At 35.3% G+C, this 20000-nt stretch overlaps 1 protein-coding gene across 1 annotated transcript in view; it reads right to left on the bottom strand.

The window, feature by feature from the left end:
• Nucleotides 1-7944: 7944 nt before the first annotated feature.
• LOC144978215 (COMM domain-containing protein 9-like) overlaps nt 7945-20000 on the bottom strand; it is an 81998-nt gene continuing 69942 nt past the window's right edge. Inside the window, exons 5-6 of the mRNA XM_078924007.1 lie at nt 15771-15874; nt 7945-8643 (exon numbers count right to left, since the gene is read on the bottom strand). Coding sequence (XP_078780133.1) covers nt 8503-8643; nt 15771-15874 — 245 coding nt within the window. The 3' untranslated portion in view covers nt 7945-8502. The remainder of the gene's footprint in view (nt 8644-15770; nt 15875-20000) is intronic.

Below are 20000 nucleotides of genomic sequence, written 5' to 3'. Positions count from 1 at the left end.
AGTTCATATGCCAATGTATTTCGTGCTTTATATTAATTATTTGATACATCCAAGCGTTTTAATTAGTCTACCTATGCAATGAATGTAATTATTTTCCCATCTTTACATTCGATACAATGCTTAGAATTTGAAACACCGAAATTTCGACTTTGCAAATATGTGACCCATCGTCTCAAAACGGTATTATGTCGGAACGAACGAGATGCTTAAATTTAAATGCCGAATTAAATGTTAAACTCGTCAAAAATATAAATTGTTGGCATTAGCACCCTAAAATATGGTATCCATTCTCCTCAATAAAACATACAAATTCAACACAAGTCTGATATTTATGGCTATAAATTCAATTTTCAGCATCTTAACCAACACGACTTAATACCGTTTTGAGGCGGAGGGTCACACAAATATACGCGCAGATTAGAATTTGAATGAACACATTGCGGACGCAATTGAAGGCACTTAAACTGAAATGATAGAATTTTATACATTAATTTGAATATTTAAAAACCTTATTGAAATTATCGTGACTTCACAGGATTAGATTTTTTAAATATTAACAATATCAGACCTTACCTATCTACTCTTACCAGAACTTGCCTATCTACTCGTACCGAGAATTATCATTGAATTGGACAGAAAAAAAGAAGAAGAAAAAGAGAAAAGACGAGATAAAAGCTGCATAGTGAAGTGACCTTGATCGTATGAATTCTCTCTTCTTACTTGTCCGGGGAATCCTCTCTCAGTTCAGAGACGTGCAGGAGCAGACCGTAGCCATCATTGACATAATTATAGCTGACACTGACCAAAAAATGACCGCAAAAGACAAGTCTTTGGCCACAAACGAAAACAAATCGTGAGTTGTATTCAATAATTCAACCAATGGAATCACTTGTTTCCCTGAGCTCTACTAACGGCAACTCACTAGACGTTGCAAAAACCTAAAAAAAAAACAACAATTGACGTCAAACTATAAGTCCTAGAGGGTTCTACTGTCAGGCTATAAGTTAACGATGGCTACGAGCAGACGCCCCGGAGAGCCTGAAAATAAAGATTATTTTGGCCAGGATGGTCATTAAAAACAATATTCAGGTCCAAATTAATAAAAAAGAAACTGGAAATAAAAATCGCTTACTACCATTTTGATAAGTTTACTGTATGGAACCATGACATACAGTGTGTGCAACTTTGATACATTCATTCATTGTGGAACTATTAGTGATCCTACGGAGACAATTATCCGATTAGATGTCATTTGAATCTTAATATCATGAAGTCATAAAGATTTTACGAACATAGACTACTACTTTTTTTTCCTCAAGTTTTGTCATTTTAAAACATCCCTGATTGTAGGCTTGTTCAGCTTTATTTATTTATGTATTTATTTATTTATCTATCTATTTATCTATTCATTAATTCATTCATTTATTTATCTATTGATTTATTTTTATTTATCTATTTATTTATTCATTGTTTATATATTTATTATTTATTTTTCTTATTTATGTTTTTATTTTCATTTGTTTATAGATCTGTCTATTTTCATTATTTTATTACAAGTTGTATAAAAGTACATAATTTTTGCGGAGATCTGGATTTTTTGTTTCAGCGCACGCGTCTGTTTCGTCTTATGGCTGATTCCACCACTGACCACGGTACATAAGAGAATCCTACAAAAATTACCAGGTTTACTTCCGCATCGCCCATGGGCCTGAATTTCTTGGAAAGAAGAAAAGACCAACAAGGAAGTTGGCTGGCGGGAGCGCCAATCACCCTTTCTTCTAGTAATCTGATTCGAATTTCAATAGCTATTTGAAACGTTACGGTTCAGGTCACATCCGAGGGCTTGGAGTTCCCCTTTTTTTTGCCCTCCTTTTTGAGTTCTGGATCTTTGCCAGCTCTCGCAGTTCCAATAATATGCGACTCATTGCTCGCGTCAGTCTCGTATTATGTCAAAATGAAATAAAGCGGTTCGACTACGGATGTCTGATAACCCAACTTGCTGTTTTAATTAAAATACTTTTAAACCAACGTAAAATAATGTCCATTGCAACAATGTTGAATCAGGACCATTGTAAATGATATTTTACGGCGCTTAATGATCAATATTAGAAAATTTAAGTTCCATAAACTCTCTCTCTTCGCGAAGTCCCAGATTTGAAAGTTTTTGCCATGATGAGGGTCATTTAAATCGATCGATGTAGGGGCAGCGTGGCTCAGCGGTACGGTCTTTGCTTCGTACCCGAAAGGTACCGAGTTCGATCACCCGCTGGTGCGCTGTGTGGCCTTGAGCAAGTCACTTCGTCCGAGCTTAATTTGACGCATGTGTTATTCCGGTCTTCCCTTGGAATAAAACCTAGAGACAAATTTCCCCTATGGGATGAATAAAGGGAATTTTATTTTTTATTACGACAGTTATCTGTTTAAATTCAATATTTAGCATCCTTACCACTCGGACATGATGCTGTTGAGAGACGGTAGGTCATTTACTGTTTACATTCACTTTAAAGGGCAGGATCTGGAGTTTTGTTGGAGTTTTTTTTTTTGTTTTGTTTTGTGTGTGTATGTGTGTGTGTGTGTGTGTGTGTGTGTATGTGTGTGTGTTTAATACCAATCTTTAACGAATACTTGCAAACATCAGGGTTCAATCGACACTAAGAAAAATGAAAGTGATAACACGATAGCTTCTAGTGTATTACATACACTCTTACCTCTGCTAATGTCTTTCATAGCCATAATATTATGAAGTTGCCCATGGATCCAGAGGTGATTGCGGTTTGTATAACAATTAATTAAATAAATTAAATAGAGCATTTATAATGCGCAATATCCACTAAACGTGCTCAAAGCGCTTTATAAGGGGTCCCTGGTCAACAGCAACACTTAACATGTAGGACGGGACATGACGCCTGAAAGGCGATATTACAATTTTTTTCGGACAGAGACAACGCTGTAAACGGCCAGGTACTCAGTTTACACCCGAGTACGGTGGGAGAAAGTGAGTAATGAGCCTTTTTCAAGGACTCAACTATGCGCCGAGCAAGGCTTGAACCCAGGACCTTCCGATCCGAAAGCGAGTGTCATGCCACTAGACCACATAGCCGCGGATATGAACAATTACTAGTCCACCGCTGAGTACTTTCCACCAAACCTAGTACTTTGCTCTATAAGGAACTGTTATTGTTACTCATTCTTTATTCAATTCCTTCAGGTTAAACATCATAACCCAATTTCTCATTTATTTTCTAGCGATAAATTCATTCTAATGTTCACATTGATCAATCAGACAAACATCGTTTTGAGGCCTTGTCGACAGTAGAGGCAGGTTGGCTATTTTGGATGTTTGTTTGTTTTTTTTTCCTAAGATTTTTCTTCCTGTTTTGTCCTGTGCTGTTCCATACACAATTTTTCAGCTCATTATCTTGATACACCAGGGCCTGCTCCCTATTTTAAAAAAACAACAACTTTGAACGTCAAAAATCAACAGAACATTAGATTGGGTGTGGGGCAGAGACAACGTTGTTAACGGTCATGTACTCGATTTTCCAAGGACTCAACTATACGCCGCTCAGAGGGGAACTCGAACCCTAGACCCTCCGATCTGCAGGCCTCTTGACCGCAGAAATATGACATAACATTATAGATCCAACGCCAAATCATTCCATACGGTGTCACACCATACGTCAAACATGATATCCGATTAAATTCAATGGTAATTTACAATCCAGGATTTCAACGGATTTGGATTTTTACCTTGTCATATGCCTACGCATGTAAACTTTATCTAAATTATGATGAAAATAAGGAGGGCACACACACCTAGACACATACACACACACACACACACACACACACACACACACACACACATATATATATATATATATATATATATATATAGATATATATATATATATAGTGGATATTGCTCTATATAAAAGCTCAAGTTTTTGTGTTTGTTTGTTTTTTTTTTTTTTCTTGTTTGTTTATTTCTTTTAAAGATCACCCTATATTTAATACCAACATGACTACACGACAGAAAAAGAAGTAAAAAAGAAAAGAAAAGAAAAACAGAAAAACTTTCAATTTTTCTGACGTTACTTAGATATAATCTGTCACAAAGAAGGAAACTATTCTCTTAAAATTTTAGAGGCATCCTGATTCTGCACACATTACACACAAACACAAACACATTCTCTAATTCTTTAACAGTTTCTGATTATGTTCTAATTCGTTAAACCAACATGGGAACCTTATAAAATCGATGATTCCGGTTTTATTTCTAAGCTTATGTTTATTTCTATCTATCTGTCTGTCTGTCTATCAATCTACTTATCTACCCATCTTTCTACCTGTTTATCTATCTGTCTGTCTATTTATCTATATCGTTATATAAATATAAATATATATATATATATATATATATATATATATATATATATATATATATATATATATATTTATATATATGTCTACCTATCGATCTATCTATCTATCTGTCTGTCTGACTGAGCCTGGCCTCAGCAAATGACTAAAATTTGACCAAACTTAGTCCGAATGTGCAGTGATTTTACTCTGGGACTTGCTTGGTCAGCTCACATAAATTCATAGACTAAGCGCTAGTCCGCGTTCATAAAAACGGGCCCTGGTCGCTAATGTTGGTAGAGACAACATCATTTCCAGTAACCCAACTTTGAACTGTTCTAATGCCAACACACGAGTCTCGATAAAAGTTTCCGTCGTTCATGAACGATTACGGGTGCATAATATCTCTCTGCAGTAAGAAAACCAATTACAGCCCTCTGATTGATGCATGATTCCCTATAACCCTCTCCTTGCCAACCATAGGAGAATCGTCACATTCGTTACAATACAACCAACATTTTTCTTATTCAAATTTCTCTTGTACATTATAAAATTTAAAGAAAATGAACAAAGTGATGTAGAGCATGTTTTGCTAAATAAATTATGTATCGCAAGAACTTACTGCTATTGTGTTTGAGTGATAAAAAATATATTTTTGTGTTAGTTGGGTGTGAAGTTTTGGGGGAAAATCCTGGAAATGGCTGGTAAGGAGAGAGTGAAGTGATTTCTTCGACCAATATTTTGGTATAGATAGGGGATTTTTCAAAAATGTTAATTTTAAAACAAGAAATAGAAGCTAAAAAAATTTTGGTGACATAATGGAAGAATAGATTGCGCACATTTTGATTTAAAGTGTAGATACACTGGTGCATTTAATTCAATCAGAAATATGCGATAGGCGTCAAGACTTTTCAGTCAAGCCTACTACATTTGTCTTTAAACTTTAAACCTCAACAAAGGGAGCTACTCGTGTCATCTTTTACTGAAATATAACTCTAACGGAGTAATCCTCCTTTGTTATTGTTTTTAGACAGTCAGCAGTCATTTTAATGATTCATTCTCACTGTTGTATCAATCAGACTATAAGCGTTCAAGGTTACACATAGTTTTGTGTATTGGTACGTTAGCCTAGATCTGGCTGACGGATGATGTGTGTACGCATAACATCAATAAGTCATAAAACATTAACTCAGGGGGGCAACTCATGTAATTCTTGGGTGTAACATAAAAATGAATATAGAGTTATCTTTCTTAAACGTTTGTCAGGATGACATTCGAACTGTGATAAGTGAGCAACTCGTAAAATTTTCATGCAATGAACCTGAAACGAGTTGTAATTCATGTCTTATAACAAAAACAGTTTTGCTATGTCTAGGGACTCCGTGTAAAGCACTTTGAAATGTTAAGTGGATATTGCTCTATGTAAATACACATGTAATGTAAATATCAAGTTTGAGATAAATTACAAAATGGAATGACTCTTGGTTCAAATTTCTAACATGTAGATGTGAAGATATAGTAAATAAAAAATAATCATGTGTCACTGGTTTAATGTTTGAAATCGAATACTGACCGTCGGCTTATTGTTTTGTTTTTTGAGGGTTTTACGTCGCTTGCAACACATTAAGGTCATATCAGCCGCGTAAAAAGGAAGAAAATGGGAAAGTAAAAAGTTCTAGAATTACAATTAAAGCACCTCAGAAAAGGGATGACAAAGGGGAATAAGTTCAAATTATAGGAAACAGATGTAGATTCCAAGAGCACACTATCAAAATACTTAGTTAGAGATCACCTAAAAGTCTCACTCAGACATAAGCACAGGTCCCTACTAAGAGGAATACCCTCAAATGTTTACAAATCATACATCATATGTATACAAAACATAATAAAGTGCATAACATAGAGATGATTTACAAGGAAAAAAATATCTTCTCCCAAAACTAACTATACATTTGACTGTTTCCCGCTCAGCCAGGGAAATCCGGCCAGGGCCAGGACAAAACCAAGTAATCTCTTTTCAAGACAAAGACAGAAAGAAAGTTGGAAAACAAATATAGGGGGATAGAAGACACAGGAAGTGCCGTCGGCTTAACTTTCCTTTCGACCGTGCGATGGCCGTGCAGTACTTACTGAGATATTATGGATAAGATTACAGATGAGCGGTTCCAACTTTTCTTCAACCAAGATGAACCATCAAGGCATATATCAGGAAGTTAGGAACAATGAGGTCGGCTGGTGTTCCTAAAAATAGCTTATGCGAAAAAAAAGGTCCATATATTTGTTTTCCATCATTAGTTTAACATCCCAGCCAGCGCTAGGGCATTGTCAAATTTATCTCATTTCAGGGCTAGGACATTATATAGCCATATGAAAAAAAGGGGGGAGGGGAGGGGTAGGAATGAAACCAACGACTTCTTAGGGGGAATTAGAGAGAAACAGCACGAGTTGACCTCCATGGCCCACGATGAAATGTAAGCGAGAAACAATATGTTCATTTAGTCCACGACCCACCAAGGGTCAGCGAGATGCCTATAATATGTCCGTTTTGTCCATGGCCCACTATGGGTCAGTCAGACACCCGTAAGTCCCTTTAGTTCACAGCTTGCCATGTGTTGGCGAATGTCTGAATGTCCATTTAGTCAACAGCCCACCTTTGGTCAGCGAAATGCCTGTATATCTGTTTAGTCCACAGCCCACTATGGGTCAGCAAGACGAAACGTACGTATATCCATTTTGTCCACACCCACAATGGGTCAGCGAGACATCTGTATGTCCGTTTAGTCTACAACTCACCATAGGTCAGCGAAATGCCCGTATGTCAGTTAAGTCCACGGCCCACCATGGGTCAATGAGCTGCCTGCATGTCTGTTTAGTCCACAGCCCGTCATGGGTCAGCGAGACGTACGCATGTCCCGTTTAGTGCACAACCCACCGTTCATCAGCGAGATGTCCAGATGTCCGTATGTCCATTTAGTCCATAGCGCACCATGGGTCATTGAGACGTCCATATGTCCATTTTGTCATCGGACCACCATGGGTCAGCGAGATTTCCGTATGTCCATTTAGTCTACAGCCCATTATGGGTCAGCAAGACGTCGATATGTCCGTTTAGTCCACAGCCCGCCAAGGGTCAGCGATACATCCATACGTCCATATAGGATGTCAGTCAAGAGACCCTGTTAAGAGAGTGACAAAATCTAAGTTGGCACTTCCTACAGGCCAATGGTAAATCACAATCACAATCATCATCGGCTTCTTCGTCAACGTCATCTCCATCATGATCCTCATCATCATCATCACCCCACCATCACCTTTAGTAACGTCGTATGACAGCAAAGATAAGATCATATTTGATGGTTCTCAAGTTTTTATTTATAATATAATAATATAATAATTGTGATTCAAATTGTTTGTTTGTACAGATACATTCTTTTAAAAAATAATAACACTATCATCACAAAAAAGACACTTCAATACAAAATAAACCAAGATCACTTTTCTCTCTCTCTCTCTCTCTCTCTCTCTCTCTCTCTCTCTCTCTCTCTCTCTCTCTCTCTCTCTCTCTCTCTCTCTCTCTCTCAATTTCTTTCTCTCACAGACAAATATTCTATATCTACCAAATCTCTCTGTTTTCCTCCAGTTTTCTCTCTTGAATCGGAGACAAAATAAACAGAGGGGAAATGATAACTCTCTCTATCTCTCTCTCATGCACACCCACACCCACACACAAACACGCATACATTCACGCTCTCTTTATCTTTTTCTCATTCAGTCTTCCTTCTCTCTCTCTCTCTCTCTCTCTCTCTCTCTCTCTCTCTCTCTCTCTCTCTCTCTCTCTCTCTCTATCTATCTCTCGCCCACATCTCTTTGTCTTCCTCCATCTTTCTCTCTATATATCCTTCCCCTCCCCACACATACACCTCTCTCTCTCTCTCTCTCACACACACACATACACACACACACACACGCACACACACAATTCCCACCACAAACACGCGCATACACACAATTAAACAATCAAAATATTCTTCATAATATTCCCACAAACAGATACCAACGAGTTTTCAAAAAAAAAAATAAATAAATAAAAAAAGCCCCCTTGTATCCAGTCGCCAGTCACCCCCCTGTGTACGGTCTCCTTCATCGTTTCGCCACAGATGCAAGCTGATCTCGTATCTTGCCAAGTCCGTCCAACATCGTATCCAAGGTCTCCTTCCCCAGCTCTACATTCACGCAAGATGTTTCAGGCGTTTTACTCACATGGACAGGACTTTCTTGAATCTATGACAAATAATAATAGTAATAATAATAATAATAATAATAATAATAATGATAATAATAATAATAATAATAATAATAATAATAATAATAATAATAATAATAATAATAATAATAATAATAATAATAATACTAATAATAATAATAAATTAAAAAAAAATTAATAATAATAATAATAATAATAAATAATAATAATAATAATAATAATAATAATAATAATAATAATAATAATAATAATAATAATAATAATAATAGCAATAATAATAATAATAATAATAATAATAATAATAATAATAATAATAATAATAATAATAATAATGTTCGACAAATGGATGATGCCAAGTCTGCAAAGATAGATCATCATCAAGCCCTACTGCAACCTCCTCGTGGTGTCGAACGGTAACAGGTCAAGCTGGCCAACTGCAGAGGGCGACAAGAATAGGCAATGGCAAACCATTCTTGTAACTTTGCCGAGTTAACTGCATGAATAAGTCCAAAAAGTTAAACGGTGACAGCGTAAAGGGGAGCATGTTTTCACGGGAGACTGCTGCCTCGCTCGGTTGGGAGCGTGATGTTCGTCAGGTCACACCGAACCGTCAGCCAGTTACTAGGCGAAATAAATTTAACAAATGTGACAAAACCAAAATTGGGACATGGAATGTCAGGACCTGTGCCCAAAAAGGAAAACTAAACAACATTCTAAAAGAAATGAAACGGCTCCAAATAAATATTCTTGGCCTGGCAGAGATGAGATGGAAAGAGCAGGGAACCATGTCAAAACAAGAAAACAACACGACATATAAGATCATATGGAGTGGTGGAACCTCTTTCCAAAAAGGAGTAGGGATGATCTTAGACCAAAAATCAACCAAATTTTACAAAGGGCACGTAGCAATCTCAGACAGAGTTTTGCTGGTTAAGCTAAGAGGACCTGTAGTTGACACCAATATTATTCAAGTTTATGCATCAACAGAAGAGGCGACAGATGCAGATATGACAGAGTTTTACCATTCACTAGACAAAGCAAAACGAATGTGTAAATCACAAGAAGTCCTTATGGTAATGGGGGACCTAAATGCTAAGATTGGCAGAGGCAGAGATGGTGACATAATCGGACCACATGGACTCGGAGACAGAAATGAACGGGGAAAAATCTGGGCAGATTGGTGTAGAACAAATAAATTAATGATTTCAAACACCTGGTTTCAACAACACCCAAGAAGAACCTGGACATGGCAATCACCAGGGACAGAGCAAGGAACCAGATAGACTTTATAGCAGTATCATCAAGATTCAGAAATGGCATATTAAATTGCAAAACCTATCCAGGCGCCGATGTAGACAGTGACCATGTCCCAGTTGTTTGTACAGTAAGGATAAAGTTTAAAGCTATTCAGAGAACAGCTGGTAGAATAAAGAGGGATTACAGGTTATGCAAAGACAATGGCATACAAACAAAAATGAGAGAAGAATTTGAAAATGCACTCATGATACAAAGCCAAAGTGAACCTGATAACGAAAAATGTGAAAAACAATTTGATATATTCCAAAAGTGTGTCAAAGCAACTGCAGAAAAGCATTTACCAATAGCTCAAATAAACAGCAAAAAGGAATGGATGACAAATGAAATTCTAAACCTATTTGAAGAAAGACGAAAATGCAACAGAGGGTCTGCAGAATACCAAACATTGAACAACCACATTAAATCCAAATGCATCGAGGCACACGAGAACTATCTAGACTGGAAATGCTGCGAAATCGAAAGAAGGAAGTTGTATCCAAAACAAACAAGGGGAACTGCTATTTGAAGAACAACATATAGAAAGCCGATGGGTAGAATACATAGGCGAACTGTACAATGATCCAAATAGAAATGAACCACCACTGAAATTCAAAGAACCATTAAGCGGACCAAACATCACCAAAAGTGAAATTGAACATGCCATGGAACGAATGAGGGATGGTAAAGCAACAGGCCCTGATGAAATATCTGTAGAGGTATTAAAAAGCCTAGAGATCTAGCAATTGATGAACTTCACATATTATTCAACAATATATACAATACTGGGAAAATTCCAGAAGATCTCTGTAACTCTATTTTCATAGCAATACCAAAGAAAGCAGGTGCAGTCAGATGCGAAAATTTTAGAACTATAAGTTTAATAAGCCACATCAACAAAATACTGTTGCGTATAATTATCAACAGGCTAAGGAATAAGATTAACCCCGAAATCGCAGAAGAACAATATGGATTCCAACCTGACAGAGGGACAAGGAACGCAATATACCTCCTCCGTGTTTTAAGTGAAAGAGCTATACAGGTTCAGACCCCACTATACCTCTGTTTTGTCGACTACAAAAAAAGCTTTTGATAGAGTACGCCACGAAGAAATACTAAAACAACTGCACTCCATTGGCGCTGATGAGAAAGACCTCAGACTCATGCAAACATTATACTACACCCAGCAGGCATCTATCAAAATCGGAAACTCTACAGGAAATTCCATTCCTATTAAGAAAGGAGTCCGTCAAGGGTGTGTTGCCTCACCAGATCTGTTTAATCTATACCAAGAAACAATCATGAGGGGCATAAATAATATGGAGGGAATAAAAGTAGGAGGTCACAACATAAATAATATAAGATACGCAGACGATACGGTACTCATTGCAACATCAGAAATCCAACTTCAAAAGATTGTTGACAAAGTGGTAGTAGATAGTGAAGCCAAGGGAATGGAAGTGAATATCACCAAAACGGAATGCATGGTAATACAGAAAAACCCCCAAAACAACAACACCTGCAATATAACGATTCACGGCGAGCAACTTACCAACGTAGAAAGTTTTAAATACCTAGGTTCAATAGTGACAACAGATGGAAGATGTAACCGAGACATACGAGCAAGAATAACTCAAGCCAAACAGGCCTTCATGGACCTGGGAAACATTTTGAAAAACAAACAGATGTCGTTCGGGATTAGATTCCGAGTCTTGAGCTTGAAGTGCTACGTGTGGCCAATCTTGTTATACGGATGCGAAAGCTGGACTACAAATGCAGAAACACAAAAGAACATTGAAGCTTTTGAAATGTGGTGCTTGAGAAGGATGCAGAGAATATCGTATACTGCACACAAAACGAACGAAGAAGTGCTAAAACAAACATACCAACAAAGGAAACTAATGCCCTTAATAGTGGATCGACAACTATCCTTTTTCGGACACATAGTAAGGAAAGATAAGAATGAATACCTGGCAAGTTGTGGAAAAATACCTGGTAAACGCGCCCGGGGAGACAAAGAAAAACACTCATAGACCAACTGAAGGGCTTCACCAACCTAACAATCCAAGAGCTGTTTGAAAAAGCAAGAGACAGGGAGGAATGGAGAGAGATAATTCATGCAGTATTCCGAAGCCTGGACCAGGCATGGAACCTATAATAATAATAATAATAATAATAATAATAATAAAATAATAATAATAATAATAAAATAATAATAATAATAATAATAATAATAATAATAATAATAATAAATAAATAATAATAATAATAATAATAATAATAATGATGATGATGATGATGATGATGATGATGATGATGATGATGATGATGATGATGGAGTGCGAGACAAGGGACAAAAAAACATTAGATTTATTCCTGTGTAATATTAAAAATAGTTACAAATGTTTACCCCGTGCCCCATTGGGTTTATCTGACCACTGCATGCTCTTGCTACTCCCCACCTACCGCCCTGTTTTTAAACGTGTAAAACCAGTAAAGAAAAGTGTACAGATCTGGAACGGAAGTGTGTGTGAAGATTTGCGTGGTTGTTTTGAATGCACTGACTGGAATGTTTTTATCGAATCATGTGATAGTGTGGATGAGCTGAATGACTGTGTGAGTGAGTATTTAAAATTCTGTGAACAGCTCGTGTCTTATAAAAAAGAAATAAAATATTATCCTAACAACAAGCCTTGGATAACAAAAGATCTAAAACTTTTATTGAACCAAAAGAAAACTCTCTTTACTAGTAGAAATAAAAAAGATCTGAAAACAAAACAAAAAGAGATAAAGAGAGTAATATCCAGTTGTAGAGACAAGTACAAAAATAAAATTGAAAAATGCTTTTCTTCTGGGGATATACGGGACACGTGGCGGGGGCTTAAAACTGCTGTTAACTATAATCCAAAGCCCACGATTATATCTGAAGATATCGAAATTGAAACTCTAAATAAATTTTATTCACGTTTTGACACAGCAAACAAATTTGATATTGAAAATGAAAAACATAAATTAGACAGGGCTTTGGAAGATGAAATGACTATTGAGGTCAGTGAAGAAGAAACGAGATTCGTATTTTCGAAACTAAACGAGAGGAAGGCTGCTGGGCCGGACGGATTGAAAGGAAAATTATTAAAAGAATGTGCCCATCAACTGTCCCCCATTTATACACATATTTTTAACTGGTCCCTCCAATGCGTTTCGATCCCTGAAATTTGGAAAACTTCAAAAATTATTCCTGTTCCAAAAAAAAGAAAAACTTGAATCTATGAACGATCTCAGACCTGTTGCACTGACTTCAATAGTCATGAAATCTTTAGAAAAACTTGTTCTTGTTAAAATTAGGAACCAGTTTATGCCATTGAGTGATAGTCATCAATTTGCTTACAAACCAGGACGTGGCGTAGAGGATGCCATTTTGCTGTTTACAAACAACATCTACAGGCATCTAGATCACGCTAAGAGCTATTGCAGATTGCTTTTTCGCAGATTTTTCTTCAGCGTTCAATACAATGCAACCTCAGTTGGTTGTTCAAAAATTGACTAGTCTGAATCTAAACAAGTATATAATTGCTTGGGTGCTCGAATTTCTTACGGAGAGAGCACAATATGTTCAATTAGGGCAAAATATATCTTCCTGTATAACTACAAATACTGGTGCTCCTCAAGGTTGTGTATTGTCCCCTGTATTATTCACAATATACACGAATGACTGTAGAAGTCAAAACCTGAGTGTACCTTTGATAAAGTTTGCAGATGACACCGCTCTTCAAGGCCTCATAACAAATGGCAACGAAGTGGCTTATAGGCAAGAAATTGATAGATTTGTGTCTTGGTGTGATGCCACCACCTAGAGCTTAACATAAGCAAGACAAAGGAGCTAGTGATTGACTTTAGGAGAGTGAAGGAACCGATAGAACCGTTAAAATTAAAGGACCAATTCGTCCAGCGAGTTCCTCACTACAAATACTTTGGTGTAACAATTGATGACAGGCTCAAGTGGGATGAACACTTGAAAATAATTAGGCATAAGATGTGCAGACGTACATATTTTTTTATCAAAACTCTCTCAGTTTAGAATAGATAAAACCCTCTGCACATTATTTTATAGAGCAGTAGTCGAAAGTGTTTTGTCATTTTGTATAACAGCTTGGGGAGGCAATTGCTTAGCAGTGGAAAGGAACAAAATAAATTCAAATATTAAAAAATCTATTAAACGCTATATAAATGATGTTGACGATGTAGATCTTTTATACGAGAAATTTTGTATAAATTAAATAACTAAAATATTAAACGACCAGTATCATCCACTAAGACCATCAGTTATTATGTCAGAAAGAAGTGGTCGCCCTTTCTCTATTTCAACGAAAACAGAGAGACACCGAAAATCATTTCTGCCGTCCAGTATTAGGCTTTATAACAACAAGCAATAATCATTTTATACAATTATTTCGCATTTTTAGTTTCAAAAAATGTAAATATTAAATTATTAATTTATTTGTTTTGCAATCTTTTCAATTTTTAATTTATAGTGACAGTTTTGACTATTTTACAGTGTTGAAATTATTCATATTATAAAGCGCAGCTCTGGTAATGGAGCTACTCCTTTTTCATATATTATACATCCTATTTCCATTGTATTTTTATCTTATTATGTAAATTATAACACGTCTGTACAAAAAATTTCCTTTTGGGATGCAATAAAGTATTATTATTATTATTATTATTATTATTATTATTATTATTATTATTATTATTATTATTATTATTATTATTATTATTATTATGATAATAACAATAATAATAATAGTGCAGCCGTGTCTCTTAGCCCAGAATCGAATTCCCTGGTTCTTTATCCTGATCGCCAAATAACTGTATGTATATATATGTGTGTGTGTGTGTGGGGGGGGGGGGGCTCCACACGGTCTCCCTGCAGCAAGGCTCGTGTTATAGTAAGTATGCAGATGACGTCACTCGGGTCTTTGTTATTGTTTTTTGCCATCCGCGTTTATGAGTAATGCTCACTGAACTGTATTAACCCGACTATAAACGTTCATGGATACACACAGTTTTGTGTGTTGGTCCGTTATACTTCCGGATGGCAATGTTATGAGCTTCTTAGCCAAGCGCATACTATCTATAGATAGAATGCGCTTGGCCAAGGAGTTCACAACATTGTCATCCGGAAGTAGAACGGACCAACACACAAACTCTGTGTAACCATGAACTTTTATAGTCTGGTTAATACAGTTTAGTGAGAACAACTCACAAACGCGGATGGCAAAAACAATAACAAAGGCCTGAGTGACGTCATCTGCATACTATCTATAGATAGAATGCGCTTGGCCAAGGAGTTCACAACATTGCCATCCGGAAGTATAACGGACCAACACACAAACTCTGTGTAACCATGAACTTTTATAGTCTGGTTAATACAGTTTAGTGAGAACAACTCACAAACGCGGATGGCAAAAACAATAACAAAGGCCTGAGTGACGTCATCTGCATACTATCTATACTCCCAAACACACATAATCTTCACGAACTACGGTATGCCTAGCCTAGCTAGCTCTCCGTTTCCTTTCGCTGTAGGCTTTCCTGTAATGCATTGTATTTGGAGATATAAAATGGGTTTAGGCGCTCCTGTTATAGCTAAGTAGGCTCTTAAAAGTATCTGCTATAGGCGGCAAATTTTACTAAAGACAAAGAGAGAAAAACAAAAAACAAACGTGAATTAAACCCCCCCCCCCCCCCCCCCCCCGCCCCAAAAAAAAACAAAAAAAAACCCTGTTATAACCGGATCCCTTTTATTACCGGAGTTGTTATAAACGGGTTCATTTGTATTTTTTACCTGTAGACTGAGGATACAAGTGGGAACTGCCATTCTGGCTACGGTGTCGGAGGACGTTTTAGTATCCACACGCCAATCAAAATCCACCATTCTTGGTACAGTACCTGAAACAAATAAAGAGAATACATTAACGTTAAAAAATAGATAGATGAATGATTGATTGAATGAATGCGTATAGAGTTTTTGTTTTTTTTTTGTTTGTTTGTTTGATTTCAAATTCTAATATGGATTAGATTTAATTACTTTGTATAATTTGTATTTTTTTTTTTAATCGGATGAAATTTTCACAAGCTTTTGATCTCGATGCGGGAAAATTTTTTAATGGCATTATATTCGATACAGTGTTAGTGTGTCCAATGTACGAAAAAAAAAAAAAAAAAAAACAAAACAAAAAAAAAACAAACAAAAAACAAGAAAATTATTATATATATAATAATAATAATAATAATAATAATAATAATAATAATAATAATAATAATAATAATAATAATAATAATAATAATAATAATAATAATAATAATAATACAAATAATAATAATAATAATAATAATAACGATAATAATAATAATAATAATAATAATAATAATAATAATAATGATGATGATGATGATGATGATGATGATGATGATGATGATGATAATAGTAATAATATACAATAATAATACAAAAAATGAACAATTAAATAAATTAGTAAATAATAATACATGAACAGATAAACAAGTAAATAAATAAATAAATAAATAAAAAATAAAAGTAATGTTTATCTTGCCACTTCAGGAGAGACGCATTTTACCAATTAATCGACATTTATTTAGCAATTATTGACACGAGAGTATGTAAACGGGACGATAGCTCAACAGGTTAAGTAAATCTATGATGAACTTAATGCGTTAGAATTTGAGGTCAATTAAGAAGACCCATCTTTTAACTAAATTATCTATTGTTTAAAAATCATTACTGATTGGCTGTTGATTAAGGACAATGTGTGGACTGAGGAGTTGGTAACTGGTTCTATTTCTTTTTTATTTAAAGACAAAAACAAACCCTAATTGTAATGCATAAAATTTAATACTCCTGCAATGTAATAATATCTCAAGAAAGTTACATCGGGAGGTGTGGGGGCGATCTGCTTAAATAAATCGGAGAATTAGATAAAAAGTTGTCTTTATCAGAGAGAGAGAGAGAGAGAGAGAGAGAGAGAGAGAGAGAGAGAGAGAGAGAGGGAGAGAGAGAGTGACGAGAGAAAGGGAGAGAGGGAGAGAGACGGAAGAGAGAGGGGAGAGGGGGAGGGAGAGAAAGAGAAAGATAGATAGATATAGATAGATAGATAGATAGATAGATAGATAGATAGAGAGAGAGAGAGAGAGAGAGAGAGAGAGAGGGGGGGGGGGGTTTAGACATTTGTAACCCACCGTCTCAAGGCGGTTCTAAAAACCTTTAAATGCTCTGTGTCACTTTTATGCATAGTTATAATTTATCAATCATATATTTGGCATTCAATGTCAAATTAGTTCGATAATATTGAGAATGAAATATCTAATACATAAATAAGTGTCATATTCAGTATTCGTAGTAATTTACTTTATTTACAATACTTTGGCATGGCGTCCGACTTGTACATTCGAAAGTTTCAAATAACAGTTATGCAAAAGACAATAATAAATAACATCCAATGTCATGTTACATTATTCGTCAAAATCAAATATAATGTTGGTAAGATCGTTATCAATGGCATTCTTAAAGTTATTAATTGAATTAGATTTTTTTGTCTCTATATTCACTTTTTAGATGAAGCATTAAAAATGCCAAAATGGTATTGTGCCTCGATAATAATAATAATAATAATAATAATAATAATAATAATGATAATAATAATAATAATAATAATAATAATAATAATAATAATAATAATAATAATAATAATAATAATTCGTTAACAAACAAAGGGGAAAAAAGGAAAGGGGGGGGGGGGGGGGGGGGAGCCGATAAAACTCGTTCTCTTTGTTTCCATTTTCCTCTCTTTCCTCTTTCATTGGAAAAAGACGCGGCACGCTTCCCGCGCATCGATGGGTCGGGAAATAAGTGGGTCACCAAGTAAACTCTGGGCTCTGAACTAGGTCAGGAAATTCGAATTTCTGAGAGACAACCACTGCTCATTATTTTACTTTTATACACTCACACCTGCCAAGCACCCATCCCCTTAGCCCCCCACCCCCCATACCCTAGATCAGGGACGGCTGGTAATAATGGGCAGGGTGGGCAAATACCAGCCTGTTTTTTCAAGTTATATGCTGTATTACCAGGTCCGAAATAATCAAATTTAAATAAGATAATTTCAAAAGTTACTACTTAAACTTGATACTTCGTACTGAAATCAATTTGTGTGTATTTTTGATAGATTGCGAATCACCATGCACCCCGTAATGCATAAACCAGGATACGCTCCTGTTCTTTTTTATCTGCCCCCCCCCCCCCCCAACCACTCCACTCCACTCCGCCCACATCGCCATCTCATCGTCACGTCGCCTAACGATGAACTAACTCCGATTTTTGCTGTCTGGCCTCTCTAGTGCTAGGTCGGGCTAATTCAAATGAGCCCACCTTATTAACCAGTGAACACTAAATAGAGATTTTGGCAAACGAACTTTTCTTATTTATTGCCTTACGTGTGCTGGTGCCATCGATGTAATGACTTTGGGAAGGTTCCAGTATTGAATTAAATTTATTAATTTACTAATATTATTATATCAATTTAGTATTAATTTGTGTCGTTTTTATATATTTGTTTATCCATTTAGATTATTTCTTTTTTTTTCTCGTTTTCTTTAGAGCTTCTCAAAACTCATTTATTTAAATTGTTTTCTTATTTGATGTTGCTGCTGTTGTTGTTGTTGTTGTTGTTGTTGTTGTTGTTGTTGTTGTTGTTGTTTTTTTTTTTTTTTTGTTTTGTTTTTTAAACAATTAATTTGTTAGTTCTTTTTTTTAATTCTTAAAGTAATTACCGCTGTATTTTTATTGCTAGACTAAATAATTTTGCAAAACAATGTAATTTTCTATTGTATTCCCTCTAATAAAACAAAACACTTTTATTCAAAAGTCACGACTAGATAAATATATAAAATACAGCCACCATTTTGGTTTTCTCAACAATTGAATTAGTATACGAGAAATACTCTTCTGAGTAAGGAGAGAGTTGAATTCTAAGTTATAGAGGAAATAAATAGGTTTAAAGGAAGGGTGGGCAGATTCCGTACTTGCCCGTCCTGAAGCTAATACATACATAAGATGGTTCGCGATGAAGAGGCGGAAGCGAGGGGTTGGTTGGGTAAGGAGCAAAGATAACACGGTCGTTATTGTGATGATAGTCTAACGAATGCATGAGGAGAGATTGGTAACATTATTTTGTCTTAATTGTATTGTATGAATTATTGGCGAAAGCCTAAGATTAAATAAACTTTGTTTTTGTTTGTCTTATTTTGACTATAGAACTGATACTTGTCATAGCAGACCTGCTAACTTGAAAGAGGAAAATAAAAATCGTAGTTTTTAGGGCTAATAAAATCGTAGATATTTTAACTACCCTTTAAAAAAATCACCGGACTTTTCGTCTGCTTTGATAGATATCAAATTTTAAAAAACGAAAAAAACAGATTGGATTCGTAATAATGATGGTGATGGTGGTATAGTGGTAGCGGTGGTGGTAGTAGTAATGATGGTGGTGGTAGTAATGATGATGGTAATATTATTATTGTTATTATTATTATTATTATTATTATTATTATTATTATTATTATTATTATATTATTATTATTATTATTATTATTATTATCATTATTATCATTATTATTATTATTATTATTATTATTATTATTATTATTATTATTATTATTGTTATTATTATTATCATTATTATTATTATCATTATTATTATTGTTATTGTTATTATTGTTATTATCAATATTATTATTGTTATTATTATTATTGTACGTATCGGTGGTATTACTATTCTTGTATATTTTTTGTGGTTATTCATGGTATCAGTTTATTGTTTGGCTCCATTTACCATTTTTTTTCCACTTTCATGTATGTTGTCATCAAATTGTATGATTTATTGGCGAAAGCCTAAGATTATATAAACTTTGTAATATCGTATGGTAACCATCATTGTCGACGACATCGTCGTTGTCATCATAATCATCATCATTATCATCATCATCATCATCATTAACA

This window comes from Berghia stephanieae, chromosome 8 (assembly GCF_034508935.2).
Source record: "Berghia stephanieae isolate SIO BIC M18660-M18661 chromosome 8, UCSD_Bste_1.3, whole genome shotgun sequence".
NCBI classification, from domain to species: Eukaryota; Metazoa; Mollusca; class Gastropoda; order Nudibranchia; family Aeolidiidae; genus Berghia; species Berghia stephanieae.
This window is presented reverse-complemented; position numbering and strand designations above follow the sequence as displayed.